At 49.8% G+C, this 18,222-nt stretch overlaps 2 protein-coding genes across 2 annotated transcripts in view; both read left to right on the top strand.

The window, feature by feature from the left end:
- The first annotated feature begins 4,466 nt into the window (after positions 1–4,466).
- On the top strand, positions 4,467–9,585 carry C10H2orf72 (chromosome 10 C2orf72 homolog). The gene is made up of 3 exons (XM_032698529.1): positions 4,467–4,989; positions 7,315–7,431; positions 8,607–9,585. Exons 1-3 carry the CDS (start codon positions 4,467–4,469, stop codon positions 8,696–8,698), a joined length of 732 nt encoding a protein of 243 aa, XP_032554420.1. The 3' UTR covers positions 8,699–9,585.
- Positions 9,586–12,340: 2,755 nt separating this feature from the next.
- PSMD1 (proteasome 26S subunit, non-ATPase 1) overlaps positions 12,341–18,222 on the top strand; it is a 70,357-nt gene continuing 64,475 nt past the window's right edge. The window contains exons 1-5 of the mRNA XM_032698522.1: positions 12,341–12,477; positions 14,610–14,653; positions 15,660–15,733; positions 15,994–16,163; positions 16,991–17,196. Of these exons, the coding sequence (XP_032554413.1) occupies positions 12,462–12,477; positions 14,610–14,653; positions 15,660–15,733; positions 15,994–16,163; positions 16,991–17,196 (510 nt within the window). The 5' untranslated portion in view covers positions 12,341–12,461. The remainder of the gene's footprint in view (positions 12,478–14,609; positions 14,654–15,659; positions 15,734–15,993; positions 16,164–16,990; positions 17,197–18,222) is intronic.

The raw sequence follows: 18,222 nt of genomic DNA, 5'->3' as shown, positions 1-18,222 counted from the left end.
GGAGGAGGATGGAGGAGGCAAGAGGGAGCATGAGGGAGGCAGGAGGGGCTGCATCTCCTTGCAGTGGTCCCCAGTTACTGGTTTCCATCTTGGTGACATTCAGGTGATTTTTTTAAGAGGTGCTGCAAAAGGTAAGCACAGAAAAGCTGAGCTGCTGGTGTCAAAGGCATATGTGTACTGGGAAAGAATGGAGATTGGTGGCTGTGAACAGCTAGTCATGGGTCCTGGTGTCAAACCAAAAGCAAGGTCCAGATGAGGGTCTGGCAGGACAGCCAGAAAAAAGGCCAAAAGAGGCAGCTTGGTCCTTGGGTATGATTTCATATTTATTGCCAGTTTTTCAACATCTTCCAGTGGAGGATCAAAGAGCAGAGCAGCCTGAGGGGCAACCTCCATCCATCTCTAAGGTGACAGGCAGAGGCATCCCTCCTGTTGTGTGATCAGGACTGACACAACAGTTTGGGCTCCCTGCACATGGCCCTGTGCCAGGTTCCCATCCTCCTCTTCAGACATACCTTCCAATGCCCTCTTGCCATCCAGAAAGGGATGATGACTTAAGGAAACATGAGGAAACTTAGGACAACTCCAGAGATGGGCAGGAAGAGGCACAGCTTTCAAAGGGAACGGGATTTGGGAGAAGAGAGGCAGGGAAATCTTTGAGGTTCCCCATCAGGAAGCCAGGGTGTGTCCCTGGCATAGGGCAGCCTGGAAGTTCCCAACTTTATTTGCTTATGGTGTGTAACTTCCCCTGAGTGGAGCTCAGAGAAGTGTGATGACTTGCATGGATCCAGGCCAGGGCTGAGTTGGTACAGGCTGCCACGGGACCAAAACTGGAGCTGACCCAGCTGTCCCTGGAGGTCTGGGGCAAGGGCACCTGGGCAGAACAAAGTGATGACCCAGCTTGGATTTCGTTGTGACTGAACTTGTAACAGAAAGGGTTCTGTCTGGTTTGATACAAAGTTCAAGCTCCAATGGGTGAAAAATAGGAAGAGGTTTGTGTTCAGGGGCCAGAAAGATTGAGAGGAGTTTTGGGGAAAGTCACTGGAGGAGATGGGAAGAGCCATGGAGGAGTGAACAGGAGATGGGCTAGAAGGGTATCAGTGGGACTGAGATGTTCAGGGCAACGGGATAGATGAGGTTTGGGGTATTTTCTTCTCTCACTATTACCTCCTCTGCTACTTCTTTGGAGGACCCTAGCAGATCTCCCTGGATGAAGAGCTCAATGAGTGCTGGTGCCCTGCAGCAACGCTCCTGGTAGTGCTGCACAAGTAAAGCAGATGCTTCACAGCAACTCATAAGGACGTGTTTTTCCAAAGCAGTAAATTGAAGCAGTCTTGGAGAGCAGGTCTGTGACAGAGCACTTGTGCAAAGATTTGCTAAGGCTTAGCTTGTCAGCAGCCAGTTCCCATTCCTGGCTGGCTCAGAGGCTTTTCCATGTGCTCCCGTGAGCACAGATGCTGAGCTGCGTCACTGGACACTGGGCTCAGAGCTACTCCCACAGAATTCCTCTCTGCACTTCTATCCTCAAAATTAGCATGAGAATCCTTTTCCTCCTCTTTCTACTCTCTTTAGAAGCAAGGTTAATCTTGGTAAATGCACTTCTTAAGGGCTCTAATCCAGTGGACCTTTGATTTTGTTTAGACTTCAAGACGCTACTAATACACATGCCAAATTTATTTCTCTGAACAAAGCATCTTCTCTCCTCCTTTGAAGTCCAAAATGAGCAGCTGTTGTGTCTGCTCTGAACAGCTATGGGCATATGTAAGAGATGTGATTACTCTCATTTAGGGCTGTCTGTAGAGGTTCTCTACAATTGTGACTGTCAGATGGATACTTGAAGGAGTGTCAGGCCTTCTAAATATATCTGTGTTTTTGCTCAGATTCCTGACAGGGCTCTGAAGACACTTTGTGGGGCATGATTGCCTCTGATCTCTTTGAGTGGTACCTCTTTAAGTAACACAAAAGGAGATAAAGTTGTATGTGCTATTAAATCTTACCTCTGTTAATGAGTAAAGAAATGTAAACAAGGTTGTTTGGGTATTGTGGGTGACATTCACCTTTCCAACCAGCCTTTGCTGGTGTGTACCCAAAATTAACTAAAGAATTGCAGTGGCCATGGAGAACAGCTCTATGTAGTCCCAAATATTAGTTTTTAGTGGCTGTCCTGGCAGTTTAAACATTGTGGCTGCTGCAGAAAAGTAGCCAGTGGTGTGCTTTCTGAGCTGAGTTAGGAAGATAACTTCAATTTTTTCTATACCTTCTCTGCAAGATTTATCTTCGTAAATCTTGGGAATTGCCTACCTGAAAGCCAACTTCCCAATGCCTGAGGCATCTTGGCATCTCCAGGCTAGTCACTGGCACAGCACTGCTTGAAAACCCTGTGAGACCTGTACTGTAAATGGGCTGCACATCAGGGAGGGTGTAATGGGCACAGGACAGGCTGTGCTGGCAGCTCATAAGGAGTTTAAACACTCTGTGGGTCTTCTTGTGGCAGTCTGCAGGGAGATGAGGGTTTCTGGGACCATCACACCCTCTTGTCCCCTCCTGCTGCTGCTGGCAGAGCTCATGGTGCTGATTACACCTGGGCGTTTCTCCACTGGACCATGAGGGCCATGAGCAGGATTCTGAACAGATGAGAAAAAAATTCTTGTTAATACAAAATCTGGGCGATACTAAGGCCAGACCTGGCTGTTGAGTTATGTCTGACTTTAGCCCTGCCATGTTGACAGCTGCTCTGAGGGCTATCATGTTGGCATGGAAGCGTAGGCTCTTGCAACAATAGACCCTGATCTTTGGAAGAGGAGCCTAATCCTTCTGTTTTATCTCCCCTCTTCCCTCCCCATTTGCTTATCAGCACATGTAATGAGTAAGTTACTTTTACTAGGACCCAGGGCAGAAAGTCTTTCGAAGCCCTTGCCTGGGCTGTCCGGCCCCACGATGCTGGCCTGGGGTAGCATTTGCTCAGACTGTCATACCTGGGGCAAATGTTTTCCAGGATTAAAACTGGTGATGCACAGTGACCTTCCCAAGCTGTCATACCTCTATTGAGCCTGAGGACCAGCCTGTGGCACATCCCTCCTGCTGTGGCTGCTGATCTGCTGGGCTCTGGGAACAGGTGGCCACAAGTAAGGGCAGGGAGCAGGCACCTGGCTCAGACACCTTCCTGGCACAAGTGTGCCCCTATGCACATGTTGGGAGTCACTGATCCGGGGCAGGCACATGGATTTCGGCTCTGCTTTCACCCCCCAGTGCACTCAGAGAATATTTGGCTTCAAAGGGCCTCAGAGAGGGACTAGCCAAGGTGATTCTGGCCGTTTGCACCTTTGAGCTGTTTATCCCTTCCCAGGTTATTGCGATAAGATATTACCATTACCAGTTTGGAGGAGCCAGTTCTGATATGGCAGAGGGCAAGTATTTACCACATGCCATGGTTTGGAGCTTCCCCGTGCAAGTGCCAGGGCTGGGCACAGAGGCTTTCATTCACCGTCAGACGGCAGGGCCAGCTCATGGGATACATGTAACAAGCGCCAGCACTGAAGCCCTGACTAAAGCAAAGCCCTGACTAACACTCCAGATTTACCCCTGGAAACATTTGTGCTTTGACGGGACGTGTGTGTATCACTGTAGAGCGCTGATGATGCTGGTGGGGCTGTGATTGTGGGCTGTGTTTTGTGTGGAGGGGGATGGATGTGATGTTTGCAGAAGGAAAGCCAAAGGGCACTGACTTGGGGAGGGATTCAGAGATGCAGTGTGTGGTTTGGGGACTGCAGCTCAGCCGGGTACGAATTGGGAAACTTGTGACCAGTGGGGTGGGTATGTCCTTTGAGAGCATAATTATTTCCAAAGTGGAATTGTTTCCAGGTATGGCTATAGCTCAGCCAGTCTGTGCAGCTCCATAGTGCCAATGGCACACGATGCCAGGGAGTTCGCTCCATGACTGCCCTGGGGTACGGGATGTTACACCCTAAGGGACACCTTATACCCTTTGAGGTGTATGATCAACTGTTCCTCTATTGTGGCCCCGTGTGTGTCCCACTTTGCAGTCACCACAGCCTCTGCTCATCCCCCTCTCACATTCCTAGCCCCTCCACAGCACGGTTTTTGCCTGAATTTTATCACCTCTTTATGTGAAACAAGAACAGCCCGTGGAAGAGCTCCGAGGCTGGTTGTGTGGCCGATCGGGGGGTCCCATGCCCCCCACTAATACCATCTCCTCTGTGCCCACCCTGCAGCAGGTGGGAGCTGTTCCGCGAGGGTGTGTGCGGGTACGGGACGGGGCTGGAGGGGGGCAATCCATAACATTTCACCCCCGCCCCGCTGCCCGGGGTGTGCGCAGGGGGTGTTGCTCTGCGCGGGGGCCGGGGCTGGTGGCGGGTGGCGGGGCGGGTGCGGGGCAGTGGGCGGTGCGGAGCCGGGGCCGGGGGCGGTGCGGGTTGGGGTGCGGGGCCGGGCAGGGCGCACGGCGGGGGATGGCAGCGGCGGAGCTGCAGGAGCTGCGGGCGCTGGTGGAGCGGGCGGGCGGGCGGCGGGCGGTGCTGCTGGTGGCCGAGGTGGCCGAGGGAGCCCCGGCGGCGCCCGCGATGGCCGCCTTCGCCCGCGACCTCCTGGGCGACGAGGCGCCGCCCGCACCGTGCCCGGTGCCGGGGTGCCGGTCGCGGCGGCGGCGGGCGGGCGGCGGGCGGCGGAGAGCGCTGGAAGCGCGGCTGCTGCTGGTGCTGAGCGGGGCGGCGCGGGGCCGCGGGGCCCGGGCCCGCCTGCGGGAGGTGGTGCGGGACGTGCGGGGCCGCCTGCCCGCGGCGCCGCCGCCCGCCGTCGTGGGCGTCCTGCTGCCCGGCGGGGACGGCGAGGACGCGGCCGTGCTGGACGCGGCGCTGCGGCGGCACTTCCCGGCGCCCGGCACGGTGCAGGCGGCCCGGTACAGCCCCGGCTGCCCCGGCGAGTGCCGCGCCGCCGCCTGCCGCGCCCTGCGGGCCGCCCTGCAGCACCCCGCAGGTACCGACCGGGACGGGGGGAACACCGGGGGGCCGGCCCGACCCTTCCTCCTTCCCACTCGGGGGGTTTTATAGCGGCATTTCCTCCGTTTTCCTGCGGAATCTTCCCCTCCTTGGTGGGATCTACCCCATCCTCATGAGATCTGATCTCCTGATGGGATCTCCCCCTCAATGGGATCTGGCTTTTCCCATCGGGATCTGGCCATTCCTGATGGGGTCTTTCTCCAATGAGACTTCTTTCATGCTAGCGGGATCTGAGCCTTCCCAGTGGGATCTGTGGCTTTTTGGTGAGGTTCCCAGTTTTAGCAGCTGGACAAACATCTAAGCAGTTTGGGAAGTACTAGAGCAGCTCATGGATAACAGGGATGTGGCAGCTGACAGCTGTGACATTGTGGCTATCCATGACATGGTGGCCTTCCATGCTTGTTCCATGTGTGTTCTTGAGGGATGCAGGATTGGGGTGTGGCCCATGCTGTAGGTTGCAGGCAGGACCTGACCTTCCTGCAGGAGGAAGATGCTTATGCTGATTTGACAAAATGAATAAGTGAGAACAGCAAGTTACTGTCTGGGTGTAAAACCATACGTCAAGGTGAGGACGGCAGGATGAAAGCTGGGTGTCAGTCAGGCCTGAGGAACAGCACTTGTTCTGGGGCAAAAGGTGAGTCATGTCTGTGTGCCACTGCAGGGTGATGGGTAGCTGGGCAGGCTCTGCTGTAACAGCTGCCACGCAAAACACCTTAGTCTTTGTACTGCTTGTCTTGGGCTGTTTCCCTTTCATCCTCCCTTCTTACGTTTTTTCCCACTTTTCCCTTGCTCCCCAGCATTTCCAGGAGCTCGAGTGTTCTGCTATCTTGCTGCCTCTACCCTAATGGGTCCTGGCACTTGCCTTCAGCACCACATTGACAGGGTCCTCTGGGATCCCTGGGACATCGAGATAGTTGGCTGCAGTTCAGGTGCTTCTTTCCATCAGCTCAGCCCAGAATCTTGGATCTGAACATCAAGAAGCTTTGAGATGGCAAGGACCCATTGTGAGGGCACAGGGCTGTCTTCTGCCAACTCTGTAACTGAGGCATGCACAATCTGCTTTCCAACTTCTCTCCTTTTGCAAGCTTTTGTCTTCCTCACATTGTTGCTGCTGCAAGAATTTCTGCTATGCTCTCAGATACCAGTGAGTCCTCCAGTTCTGGTCACAGCAGCCTGGGGCATTAGCTGCAGGTGCAGAAAAGCATCCCTGCATACATGACCTTTTTCTACCTTGGCTGCTGGTGCTTGGCTCCGTATATGTAGCTGTGGAGAACGAGGAGCAGGAGGAGCTGGATTGGGTGTTGCAGCCTGTTTGTGTGTACTTTATAATTGTGGTGGGTAGGAGGACTCAGCTTTAATTCAGCTCTGGTGCTCTGCCTGGTGCTCTGAGTCATGTAAGTGTCCCAGGACCTGCATGTGTAATGAGGACACTCATCAGCTCTAGGGTTCAACCTTTAGGCAGTGACAGCTTCTTTCCATGCTCCTGTGAGCCCTGCCTTCCAAAATCTCCATGAGGGAGAGGGATCCCAAGCATAGCCATGCCTCTAAATAGCCATGCCAGGCAGTGCACTAGAGCTTTTGTTTTGTTGACTGGCAGGAAGGATTGTCACTGTGAACCCTTTAGTGTCGCAATGGTTTGATAAGCTGAAGGACGCTGAATTTGTTATCTGATTAGGAGATGAAAGGCTCAATGGAGATGCTGAACTGCTGCTGTTGGAGACCATAAAAATTACACTGCTGTAGTATTTTACAAGCTGCTGTAGTGTTTTACTATAATAGCTTGAAAATCTGTAGTAACTTTGTTGTCTTCCAGAATAAATACATCGACCACAGGCTCTCTACAATTTCCTGCAGTTTTCAGTGTGCTGCAAGCCTGTGTGTGTTCAGGGAATTGCTTAATAAAGCAGGGAACAGTAAATGGGTTGTGGTGCAGAAGCTGTGTGATAATGCAAAAGAAAATCTTCCTTCTGCGGGAATTCCCTCACCATGTCAGTTCCCAGCCTCGCCACGTGTGCTGCCTGAGCTCCTGCCAGGTTTCTTGCTCGCTCTGGGCTGCTGCATCCAGAATGGTTTTGGCAGTGAGCTAGCAAAGCAGAAACTGACACTGGAGACAAATTTCCAGGATAGAAGAGAGGTTTCAGCCAGAAATAAGGATTGTCAGGAACTGCTCTGTGCTTTCCACGAGTGGCTCTGCAGTGTGGACCTGGTTTTGCTGTGAGAAATTGGGCTCGTGGAGGGGAAGTGGGGCAGCAGCAGAGCTGACCTGCTACCAGTCTGAACTAACCTTCTCTCATTTATTCAGAAGAGAGGAAAGACAGGGAGAGGTGGAGGCTCCCATCCTTCCTGCGGTGCATTTCTTGGAAACAGAGGAGCTGGAGAAAAGATCACAAAGCAAAAGCTGCAAACAATATTCATGAAGGTATACCCTGCTCCCTCCCTTGTACTCTGCTGTGACCATTAGAGGTTCCTCACTGACTCCCTGGTGCCCAAACCCCTTGCTGGTGGCCTCCTTCAGCTATTTCTAGCTCTGCAGTTGGCCTCTCTTCCCTGGCTGTGGTTTGGCCCAAACTTGAAGACAACCAACACACATCTGTCTTTTGTGTTGCTGTCTCCCTGTTTTCTGACCTTTCACTTGCCTAAACAAAGCCATGCTGGGTCCAGTGCCCAAATATACCCCTGGAAGCACTGCTGAACTCAGCTGCCTTTTGCTGGAGTTTCTGGCAGCAGAACTACTGTCTGGCTAAACAATGAATTGGAAGTATCATCCTGATGTTACATGATGTTTCCTGCAAACACAGCTGGAAGGAGTGTTCAAACCACTTGCCTTTGGGGCTGGCAGAGAGAAGGGAGAGGGCAATCAGCCTTGGGCTCCCCGATTGTAAAGGAAATTGTTCAGATAACAAATAGTCTTGTGTTCAGCCTTTGTGCACAGTTGGCACTTCTGCTTGCCTTTCCCAGCAGTGATTTTCTTTCTGCAGAAGTGCCTCATGCAGGTGCCTACAAGGTGTGTAGTGTGGAGATCTAGATTGTTCTATGAAGCACAAAGAGGAGGGAAAGCTCCTTTGCTGTAAAAAGAATAAAACAGATTATATCTTCAGTTGAAAGGGACCTATGATGATCATCTAGTCCAACTGCCTGACCACTTTGGGGCTTGCAAAACATTGAAGGATTTTATTAAGGATATTGTCCAAATGCCTCTTAAACACATAAAATGCTTAAAGTGCATAGGAGTTGGAGAAAACAACTGAAATGCCCACTTCATGTAGCTTTGAGACAGGTCCTTCAGGGTCAGAAGAGTGCCTGATTTTGCTGTCAGTGCCAGGCAAATGATGCCTTGTGGCCATGCAACTTGTTCTGAGCTTGCTGAGACTTCAGGAGGCCAGGAGCTGGGTCCTGTGCTCCTTTGCTCTATTCACTGAAGCAATGTTGAGTTTATAAAACAAAATGAAATTCAGTTATGAAAAAAATCAGCTGTGCTTAGGCTGTGAGTATACATCAACTGCTTCATTCCATGCTTTCTTTTCATCTTTTGTATTTTGTATGAGGAAGGGTTTTTCATTCAGATCTCCTTTGACCTCTCTCTGCTCTTTGTAGATGGCCTGCAGGACCCCGAGGAAGAAGTGGCTTTGACCAGCCTGTCCCCCAATGGAAACTGTGAAGAAGCTGCTGGAGGCACAGGCACCTAGAGCTGCTGGGCACCCAGCACAGTCCACATCCCAGATCTGCCTGGTGGATTTGGAGCAGTGGGAGGAAGAGCTGGTGCAATGCTCACTCACCCTCTCCTCCAAGGACCCACTACTCCATGGAGAAGCTGTTCAGCTGAACTCCTGAGGGTCTTCTGGAGCTCCTGACAGCCTCCGGGGTTTGTGCCAGAGAGCCATTCCCTGCTGTGCCTGGAGCTGCTGCTGGACACTGGGCTTCTGAGAAGGCCTTTGGGGATGTATCCCATATCCTGGGCAAGATGACGTTGGGACTTTGAGCATGAAATGCAGCCACCCGTTTGAAGAATGAGGAGCATTTTCTAATTCTGAGCAAAGTTCCCTGCTGAGGCTGCCAGGGCTGGCCTTCCTGGCAGACCAATTCTGCTGCCTTGTTTTCCTGCTTTATTGGTGCTTTGAAGTTCCTACTCTCTTTGTGATCGAGCCAAAAAAAAAAAGACAAGTGACACAGTGGTGTGGAGAGACTGCAGTGGGACTAAATGAGGTCCTGGATCTACCAGCTACTGAAAAGGCTTGAGTGTAACTGTGTAACGTGAAGAATGCAGTAACAGCCCACTGTGGGTAGCAGGAATAACATAAAAGATATTGATAGTAATGGCAGCTTGAACAGAGTGTGGTTTGGGAGCAGGATTCCTCTGGCTTGTCCTGGTGCTCACAGACTGGCTGATGGACTGCCTGGGTTGGAGGGGTGGCAGGTGGACAGTAAGGTGTGGCTGGTGTTAGATGGGGCTATGGGAGAGGCCCATCTTACCTGGGACATCTCCACAGCTATGTGATGGCAGAGCTTGGAGGTGACAGGTAACACAAGATGTGGCTGCTTCATGAATAAATATATAAAATGATCTATTTAAGTAGTTCCAAAGGGCTGCCTGTAGTGTGTGTGACAACACAAATAATTATAAATCCTTGGGTTTTGAGGAATATTACTACCTTTTCCATTCTTACGTTATGCAACGTAAAACATGTCTTTTCTTTTTAGCACAAGCTGCTGGGTTCTTTAGGAGTTTGATCCAGCTCAGATCAGCAACTTCAACCTGTCATGTCCTGCCTACCTCTCCTCTGGGTTAGCACTGATTTGTGTCAGTACATCCTCTGTGCATGTCTGTCCCCTCTCTGGCTCCTTTTTTCCCAGTGGCACCTGAAGTGCCTGCAGTCCTGCCAGCTCTGGCCAGCACTCTCTCCTAGCACTGTACCTTCAGCATCTCTGTAGCTTTTATCTGGAGCAAGGGATATTGTTTTTTACCCAGCTCCACTCATGACCATGATCATCAATATTTTTCACCAAACCATTTTTCTGTGCCTCAGTTTCCCTACCAGTGGTATGGGGACACCAACACCTGTCTACCCTGCTGGGGTTATGATGGTAACACTGGAGCAGAGAGCAGCAGCTCTCAGGTTTGGAACTGGTCCCTTTAGTGATGGTGTTGCTTTGCCCTTTGGGCTGGAGGAGTGTGGCTGAGGGTGTCTGGGGCATGCTGGAGTGGGCAAGAGGGGGAGTGTTGCCAGGATGCCAAGCCCATGTGAGCAGCCTTTGGGGAAGTGCATGTCACGTCTCTTCACAGCAGAAACACTTGCCTGTGTGGATGTGGCTGTGGAGAGCAGCTGGCATTGACAGAGCATGTTGCTCTGCACAGAGGGCACCAACCCACTCTCCTTCCAGCCTGCAGGATTTCTGCAGGATTTCTGTGCTAACGACCAGGTGGAAAATACAAATGTGACTAAGTGACTCAATGAAGACACTTGGTGTGAGTGGCTCTATGCATGACCCCAGGTTTCAGCACTGAGCACTAAGTGCATCTTGGTGGGATGAAGGCTCTTTCCTGCTCCATCCCTGGCATGAGCCCATGGCTCTGCTGTGCAGGGAAGTCCCTCTGCTTGTCTGCACAGCAGAGCCCAAGTCACTGGGCAGGTCTGTATCTCCCAATAAAGCCCTTGGTTAGGTGAGTCCAGTAGGACTTGACACTGCGGTGGGGGAAATCTTTATTTTCTTGCAGCATTTGGCCTTTGCTGCCAGGAATTCAGTAGTGCAGAGGTGGCCCAAGAGCACAGATTTGCAGTTAAACTTAGCTTGGTGCTGAAAATCCAATGGATTTATTTACTGGTAATTTTTAGGTAAATCATGCAGGTTTACCCTTTCAGGGAGACTTCTGTGGAAGCAGATGAACTGCCTGGGGCTTTAGGAGGTGTGAGTGGGAATACTTTTGATCAAAAGCATTGTTTACTTTTGACTGAGGAATAAAAGTGACTGGAATCCTTTTTTCTTTTTTTTTTCTCTTGTCTTTTTTCACCATCTGGACACATGGAGCTGTAAGCAGATAGTTTTACATATTTCATTTATTTAATAAGGTAAGGGCACTGTTATGTGCTTGTTGTAAAAAATAAAGACATTTAATTTCTGAATTGGAATGTGCTTCTGGGGTTTTGTTTGTTTGTTTGCCATGGTGTTATCCTTGAAGTAGCATTATCCATGGCTTAACTCATATTTATCTTGGTTTGAATAAAAGGGATATGGGTAGGGAATGGAAGTGACCCCACTGTATGATATCTGGAAGACCAGCAGCTCTGATCTGTGAGCAGCTCAAGTGGGGCAGTGGGGAAGGCAGGAGATCTTCCCAGTTGTCTTTAAGGTGGAGCTGCCTCTCTTGGGGTCTTGGGTAGGTCTCTGGTAACCTGCATCAAGAACTTTCATTAAGAACTTTCATTAATAACTTTCACTCACTGATGCCATCAGGGAATTCAAGCCCTTCAGAAGGCAGCACCATTGCTGTTGAGCTGGACTTTCCCTTTTGCAAATCCACCAGCCTGCGTGTCCCATCTGTCCGTACTGGAACCAAGGAAGGAGCCAAAATAACTCCATGTTCCTCCACAACTAGGGCAACTTCAGGTCTGTGTCTGTGCAGATCTGGACACTGCCCTGTGCTGTCAACTGATGGAGGGGGAAAGGGATTTGGTAGGGGGCTGTCAGACTCCTCTGTACTTGTGCTTCCCTTTTCAAGGGAGAGATGGGGTTGGGTAAGGCCTTTCCCCATGGAAACACATTTAAGAAGAGTCAGAGGCGGCCGGCAAGAGGTGGTACGTCCATGGGGTAAAATCCCTGATCCCTGTGACGCCAAGGCACACCCTGTGCCCCCACAGATGCCTCCTCATTGCGGGCGGCCTGTCCTGGCAGGGGGGCACAGCCGCTTCTCTGGGCACGGCGCAAACACAGGCACTGACGTGGTCCCCTGTGGGGACCCCACAGCTCCGGCCCCCTTCCCAGGCTGTGAGGTGTGGGCTGGGAGGGCTGAGCACCCTCCCATGCCAAGTATCAGGAGTGGGCTGAGCGGGTCCGGTGTGGGCTCTGTGGGCTGTGCGGGTGCCGTGTGGGCTCTGTGGGCTGTGCGGGTCCACTGTGGGCTCTGTGGGCTGTGCGGGTCCACTGTGGGCTCTGTGGGCTGCGCAGGGCCTCCGACGCTTCGTGCAGAGCCCGCGCTGTCAGTGAAGGGCGGAGGGAGGCGCGAGGACCCCCGCGGCAGGGCTGCCCCACTTCCGCCTGCGGGTTTCCCCGCCGTCCCGCGCAGGCGATCGCCACGGGCACCTTTCCCGGTTGCAGCGCGGAGCCGCCGGAAGGGGCCCTGGGTGGCACTTCCGGGCCGGGCAGCGGCGGCACCGCGGCTGGGCCGGACCGGAGCGATTCCTCGGACCCCCCGCGCTCCCCGTGCCGCGCCCCGACGGACAGCCCGGCACCACCATGATCACCTCGGCCGGTGAGGCGGCGGCGCGCGGCCGCGTTTGCTCGCCGGGGTTTCGCTGAGTCAGGGCCGTGACTGGGCACCGCCGCGGTTCGGCGGGGCCGCCCCTCACGGGGCTCACCCGGCCCTGGCACCCACGGGAGTCGCCCTGCGGTGTGGCACGGCCGTGACCTGCTGGTGCCGCACGAGGGCTCCGGTACCCGTGCGAGTCCCAGGCGGTGCGGGGGGGGTGTGTGAGCAGGGGATGTGGAGGGAGGGCTCGGTGCTGCCAGGGGACACCGCGTGGGGGGTGTGAAACCGGGGGGCTCTCAGGGTCCACGGGAGGTGCGGCAGGGACTGAGAGAGGGAATGGGAAGGACTTGGAAGAGTTCGGGAACGCGAATGCCTCGCGGAGTGAATGTCAGTCCCGAGAGGCCGGGATAATGAGGCGAGTGAGGAAGGAGATGTTTACACACCGTGGGCCTACTGAGAGCTCGAGAGTGTGAAAAAATACGGGAAGTATTTGCCAAAATACTCAGGCCAGGAATTAACACGTGTGTGGTTGTGACTCTGCCGCAGGAACAGTGCAGAGGACAACAGTCCCCAAGTGCCTTTCTCTTTCTGAGCCCTTTGCTTTGTTTAACTCCTACTTTTAAGTGATGGGAAGTAGGAATTCATTTCAGAGGGGCTTTAGAAAATGTAAAAATGGCATATTGAAGTGAGATGTGTAGGCCGTGTGTGAGAGTGAGATTGTTTCCTCCTGATAGATCAGGAACGCAGGAGCTTATGTAAAATAAAAAATTTTAAAAAACCCACAAAAACCCTCAAAGCAAACATTTGGAGTAGAGTTTCAGAAAGCAGCTGGAAGGAGCACTGTGGGCTGGGCTGCTGAACTTACCTTCCCTGCCCAGAAGCCCCGTTGGTGCTCCTTCAGTTGCTGTTACTGATGGACCTGTGTCTCACCTGGTTTTTAAAAGATCTCTTTTTTTAAAAGATAATGGAGGCTCTGTGACCTTGATAGGCAAAGTGCATAACTGTGTTACGGTGAGAAGGCTTTTCATACCATCAAACCCCATTCTGTGAAGCTTCACTAAAGCTTGGTCTTACTCCTCCTGTTCATATCTGACACAAAGGTCAGATTATTCCCTTCCCCCAGCTGCCCTGTACCTGGACTCTGCACCTTTCCCAGATTTCCATAGACCAACCAGTTCCAAGCCTCCAGCCACCCTTCAGGGGCTGATTCCCAGAGCTCCCTGTTCTTCCTGCCCAGCTCTGAACTCCTGGATTTGCTTGTGACTCTCACGAGATGGTGCCCAGCTCTGGACACGGGGCTGGGCTGGGATGTGGTGCCAAGGGGAGGGAAGGTGCCTCAGGGATCTGCCAAGAACTGCTCTCACTTACACATCTGTGTGAGAGTTGTCTTCTCCTTCTCCCACTGCAGCCAAGTGATATCACTGATCATGTTTCATCTTAACCCTCTCTACTGTTTGTATTCTCTATTTGTACATTTTAGTTTGGACTTGCACATGATCATTTTAGATTTGTCAAGATCTTTTAAAAGCCCAGTTCAACCCATGGCCCTCCAGCCTTCCCAGTTTCATGTCTTAGATTTAGAAGGTCCTCAAGCTGTACAACAGATGAAAGATTTAAAGCACTGAATTGGGTTGGACTTAGATCAAATTCTCTTTTGACCCTCTCTGTTGCATCCTTGCAGTCTGACAGTGAAACCACCCAGAACCATTCTTCAGATTAAGCTCCCAAAATATCTATGAACCCCTCAGTCATGTCAGTTAAACAATATTTCTGTAGATGTTTGTACAAATGTGCTGGGACAGCATCAGGAGTCCTGCAAAAGCTGTGAGGTGTGACATCTCTTATCCATGAGGCCTGCTGCCTTGGTATGAAAACATTCTCTGAGTTCTTGTCTAATATGTTTTCCTCTAAGAAGGATCATCTTTTATAAATAATGTGCCTTTTCAGTTATAAATTCTGAACTATTTTACGTCATGTTTATACAAACTTGAATCTGATTTTTGGAATTTGATACTGAAGGTTTAAAACCAGCATTCCAGAGACAGCCTTCTTTTGTGTTCTGTTGGTTTTTAACTCAATAAGAAGCTCGCTTTTGATACAGAGAGTCCAAAACTGACTATGATCTTGCTTTGCAGCTGGAATTATCTCTCTTCTGGATGAAGAAGAGCCACAGCTCAAGGTAAGCTCTTACATCTGAGAGCAAACAGCAGCAAATGCATTATGTTGAGAGCTTAAAATCAAAAAGGAGTGGATCTTGATAATTAATGATTGGACAGCAACTGGTGGGCATCAAATTGTATCTAGCCTGAAAGCTGAAAGAAAGGGCTTAAGTAGCAGGATAACAGATGGCAAACTTCCTTGTTTTGAACATGGATCAAAACAGAACTTCAAATGTAAAATCTCTGTTCATCAAAGCTCCCAGCTCTCTGATGGTGACGGCGCTTTGTTACTTAAAATTGTTCCAGAGACTGCATTTAGACTCTGTAAAATTCAAAGCTGAACAACATCTAGAGTTTTTAGCGTAGTTTTAGCAATGTAGAACAAAATCACCGTTAAAGTTTTCACTTGGAAAAAAAAATCACAGTAGTAGTATGAAAAGAAAACAGCAGCAGAAACTTTACAGTGTCTAGAGCATATGAATCCACAGAACAGCAAACCCTCAGAAGGCTGGTGTGTTAATGGTTACCAGTTACTTGAACAGTTAAGGTGGCCCATTTTAGGAGGGGAAGATGTACCTTGTAAATTGGTAATCAACTAAATGATTTTTTTGGATAAGACACAGGTGGTGCTGGATCCGAATGAGCCCTGCTTTTACAAGTGGGCTGATTCCAGTCTGGATACTGTTTGCCTGCTAAAATACTGTGTCCCTATAAATAAATAGAGTTGACTGGCATGGAGCACACAAAGGTTGTCACAAAGACTTTGAAAACTTTGCATTTCAAGGAATTTCACCTATCAGTCACTTTAGCCAGTCATTCATCACAGAGGGACTGTGGGAAGGAATGCCAGGGCTGCCTTACCTGTTAAATGAACAGCCCTTTATTTCGAAAGGCCTTGCAAAGATCTTTTAAAATAGAATTTGCTGTTGAAATAGGTCAGTGTTTATGATATCCATCTTAGGGGGTACTTAATTTTTACTGGGGAAAGGTGGTAAATGCTAATAAAACTTTTTTTTTTTTTGGTAGGAGTTTGCTCTTCACAAGTTGAATGCTGTTGTTAATGACTTCTGGGCAGAAATCTCTGAGTCAGTGGACAAAATGTAAGAGAAAACACTTAATACTTTGGGTTGGGCTGCTTAAAAAGAACATGCGATATAAAAAGTGGGTGTAGTTCTGTTTGCTTACCACTGGCTAGTACAGCATCTAGCTCCTTATTTCCTGGAAAGCACTAAGGTGTGTGGATGTGGGGTTGGAGCTGTAGTCCCAAAGATAGAAGTTAGGTCAAGCTTGTACTTGAGTGATGTGGCCTTAAAGAGATCTGAGTGCACAGAGCTGATGTTCTTCTCTCTTGTCTCTGCAGTGAAGTTCTCTATGAAGATGAGGGCTTTCGGAGCCGGCAGTTTGCTGCTCTCGTGGCTTCTAAAGTGTTTTACCACCTGGGAGCTTTTGAGGAGTCTCTGAACTATGCCCTGGGAGCAGGTGACCTCTTCAATGTCAACGACAACTCGGAATATGTGGAGACCATCATTGGTAAGCAACTGTTGCTGTGAAAGAAAAGCTGTTACATTGCCAAAGCTACTGTAACTTTGAGGGCTTATTTGATTTAGCTGCTTTTCTCTGTATTCCTCTTGCTGTCCTTGTGTTCTTTTAAACTGATGCTGCAGCTGATTTTACGCATTTTATTTGTACTTTCTTTCTCCTGCTTTGCAGTTCTGTAATGGAACTGACTTAGGAGTTATGGCATTTTTCTCTATTCTTAACCCTTGTTCTATAGTGAATTCCTAGTAGAAAAATTGCTTTGGTTGTTTATTGTCCTTTCTCTCACTTGTGTGCTGATGTTATTATCAATTTCAGCATAACTTTGGAAAGAATTGACTAGTATGTGTAGCTGTACACCTAACTGAGCGGGACAGTTGTTTTTATCCACCTTTAACCAGATAGCAAGTCAGCTGTTGAATGCATGTATAATTTGAATGCCTGTTAAAAGTCTCGTCTGCTGGTGTCACGTGCCTTGTATAGGATTTGATGGACTAGGGCTGGTTCTCAGTCTCCCCAGCCAATGCTTACAGTGGAGCTAGGAAGTCTCCTACTGCTGTTTCCTCATTTAAGATATCGTGACACTTGAACAATGGTCATATCCTTGTTTTCATTTTTAAATGAGAGTTTGTTAGGAGATAAAAGGAATACCTTACACTACTACCTGTGTATATGACTACACAGGTAGTTCTTGTGCCTCACCTTTGTGAAGTTTCCCATAAACTTATTTGCTGGCAGAATGTGTAAAAAACTTCACCTGTAAAAAACTGCAAAACTAAGAAGTTGACTTTTCCCCCCATGTTTGTGCATTACCTCTTCAGCAAAATGTATTGACCATTACACCAAGCAGTGTGTGGAGAATGCTGAGCTGCCGGAAGGGGAGAAGAAACCTGTGGATGAGAGGCTGGAAGGGATAGTGAACAAAATGTTCCAGCGGTGCCTGGATGACCACAAGTACAAGCAGGCCATTGGCATTGCCCTGGAGACCCGCAGGCTGGACGTCTTCGAGAAAACCATCCTTGAGTCGGTACGTACCAGGGACAGGAGGTGCCTGTAGCTAGGCCAGGTATGGATCTGGAAGTGAAGTGCAAGATCCATGTTGCTGTGGAACTTGCCCTGTTTTGTACGAACAGAATAAAAGATAAAACTCAGAGATGTTCAGTTCAGCATGGTCATGGAAGGCAGAGCCACTCAGGGCTGTCAAGTAGAGAGAGACCCCTTACCTTTAAGAAATCCTTGAGCTACAAGTTGCTGAGAGAACATTCCCAGGAAGCGTGGTCGTATGCCCTCTTCTTACGGTATTCCTTGTCAGCTACTGGCAGAGATATGATACTGGACTAAGCAGACCTGGCATAATGTAAGAACAGCTCTTTTATTTAGTTGTACTTGTCATCTGCTGTAATTCACTCTGGGAAGGGATCCTTAGAGCTGGGTAAGTGATTGATTAATGGCAAGCAAAACAAAAAATTTCAGGTAGTTGGATGAGGTGCTCTAATTTTCAGTAAGTGGCTGTGTGCAGTCTTGGCTTTCCCTGACTCCAAGGCAGAACAGCCTGACTTTAACATTTTTCACTGAGGTTTTAGGGTAAGTCATGCTACTATCACTGGCAGTAAGAGCAGCACACCTGTAGTCATTTGCAGCAGCTTAGCAGTTGTGTGCTGTCTTGTTATGCTGCAGTGTCTCAGTCATATGCCAGACACATAGTTTAAATCCTTTAAATTTTACCATTTTTCAGTTTACAGCTTTCCCATATGTTTGGGTGTCTCCCATTTCCATATATGAGAATGATAATCGTAAGGCATTCATCTTGCTTTCTCTATTCTCTTCATTGTCCTATGCATTTACTAACTTAACTGCCCATTATAAATCCCTCATTTTGAATTACCTTCTGGAGTCCAGTAACCAAATCTGTTTCAGGCTCAAGCAGGAAATAAGTGTGTTGGGGATCTTTTCTTGGTGCGTGGTTTGTTTTGCTGGTGTTTTATGTTAGTGCAGTGAATTTCACTGCATTCAAAACTGAGTGTTAGAACAAGAAGGGTGAAGAAGGAGAAGT

Source organism: Chiroxiphia lanceolata, chromosome 10 (genome assembly GCF_009829145.1).
Source record: "Chiroxiphia lanceolata isolate bChiLan1 chromosome 10, bChiLan1.pri, whole genome shotgun sequence".
NCBI lineage: Eukaryota > Metazoa > Chordata > Aves > Passeriformes > Pipridae > Chiroxiphia > Chiroxiphia lanceolata.
Note: the sequence above shows the minus strand (reverse complement) of the source record. Positions and strands in the feature narration are given on the sequence as shown.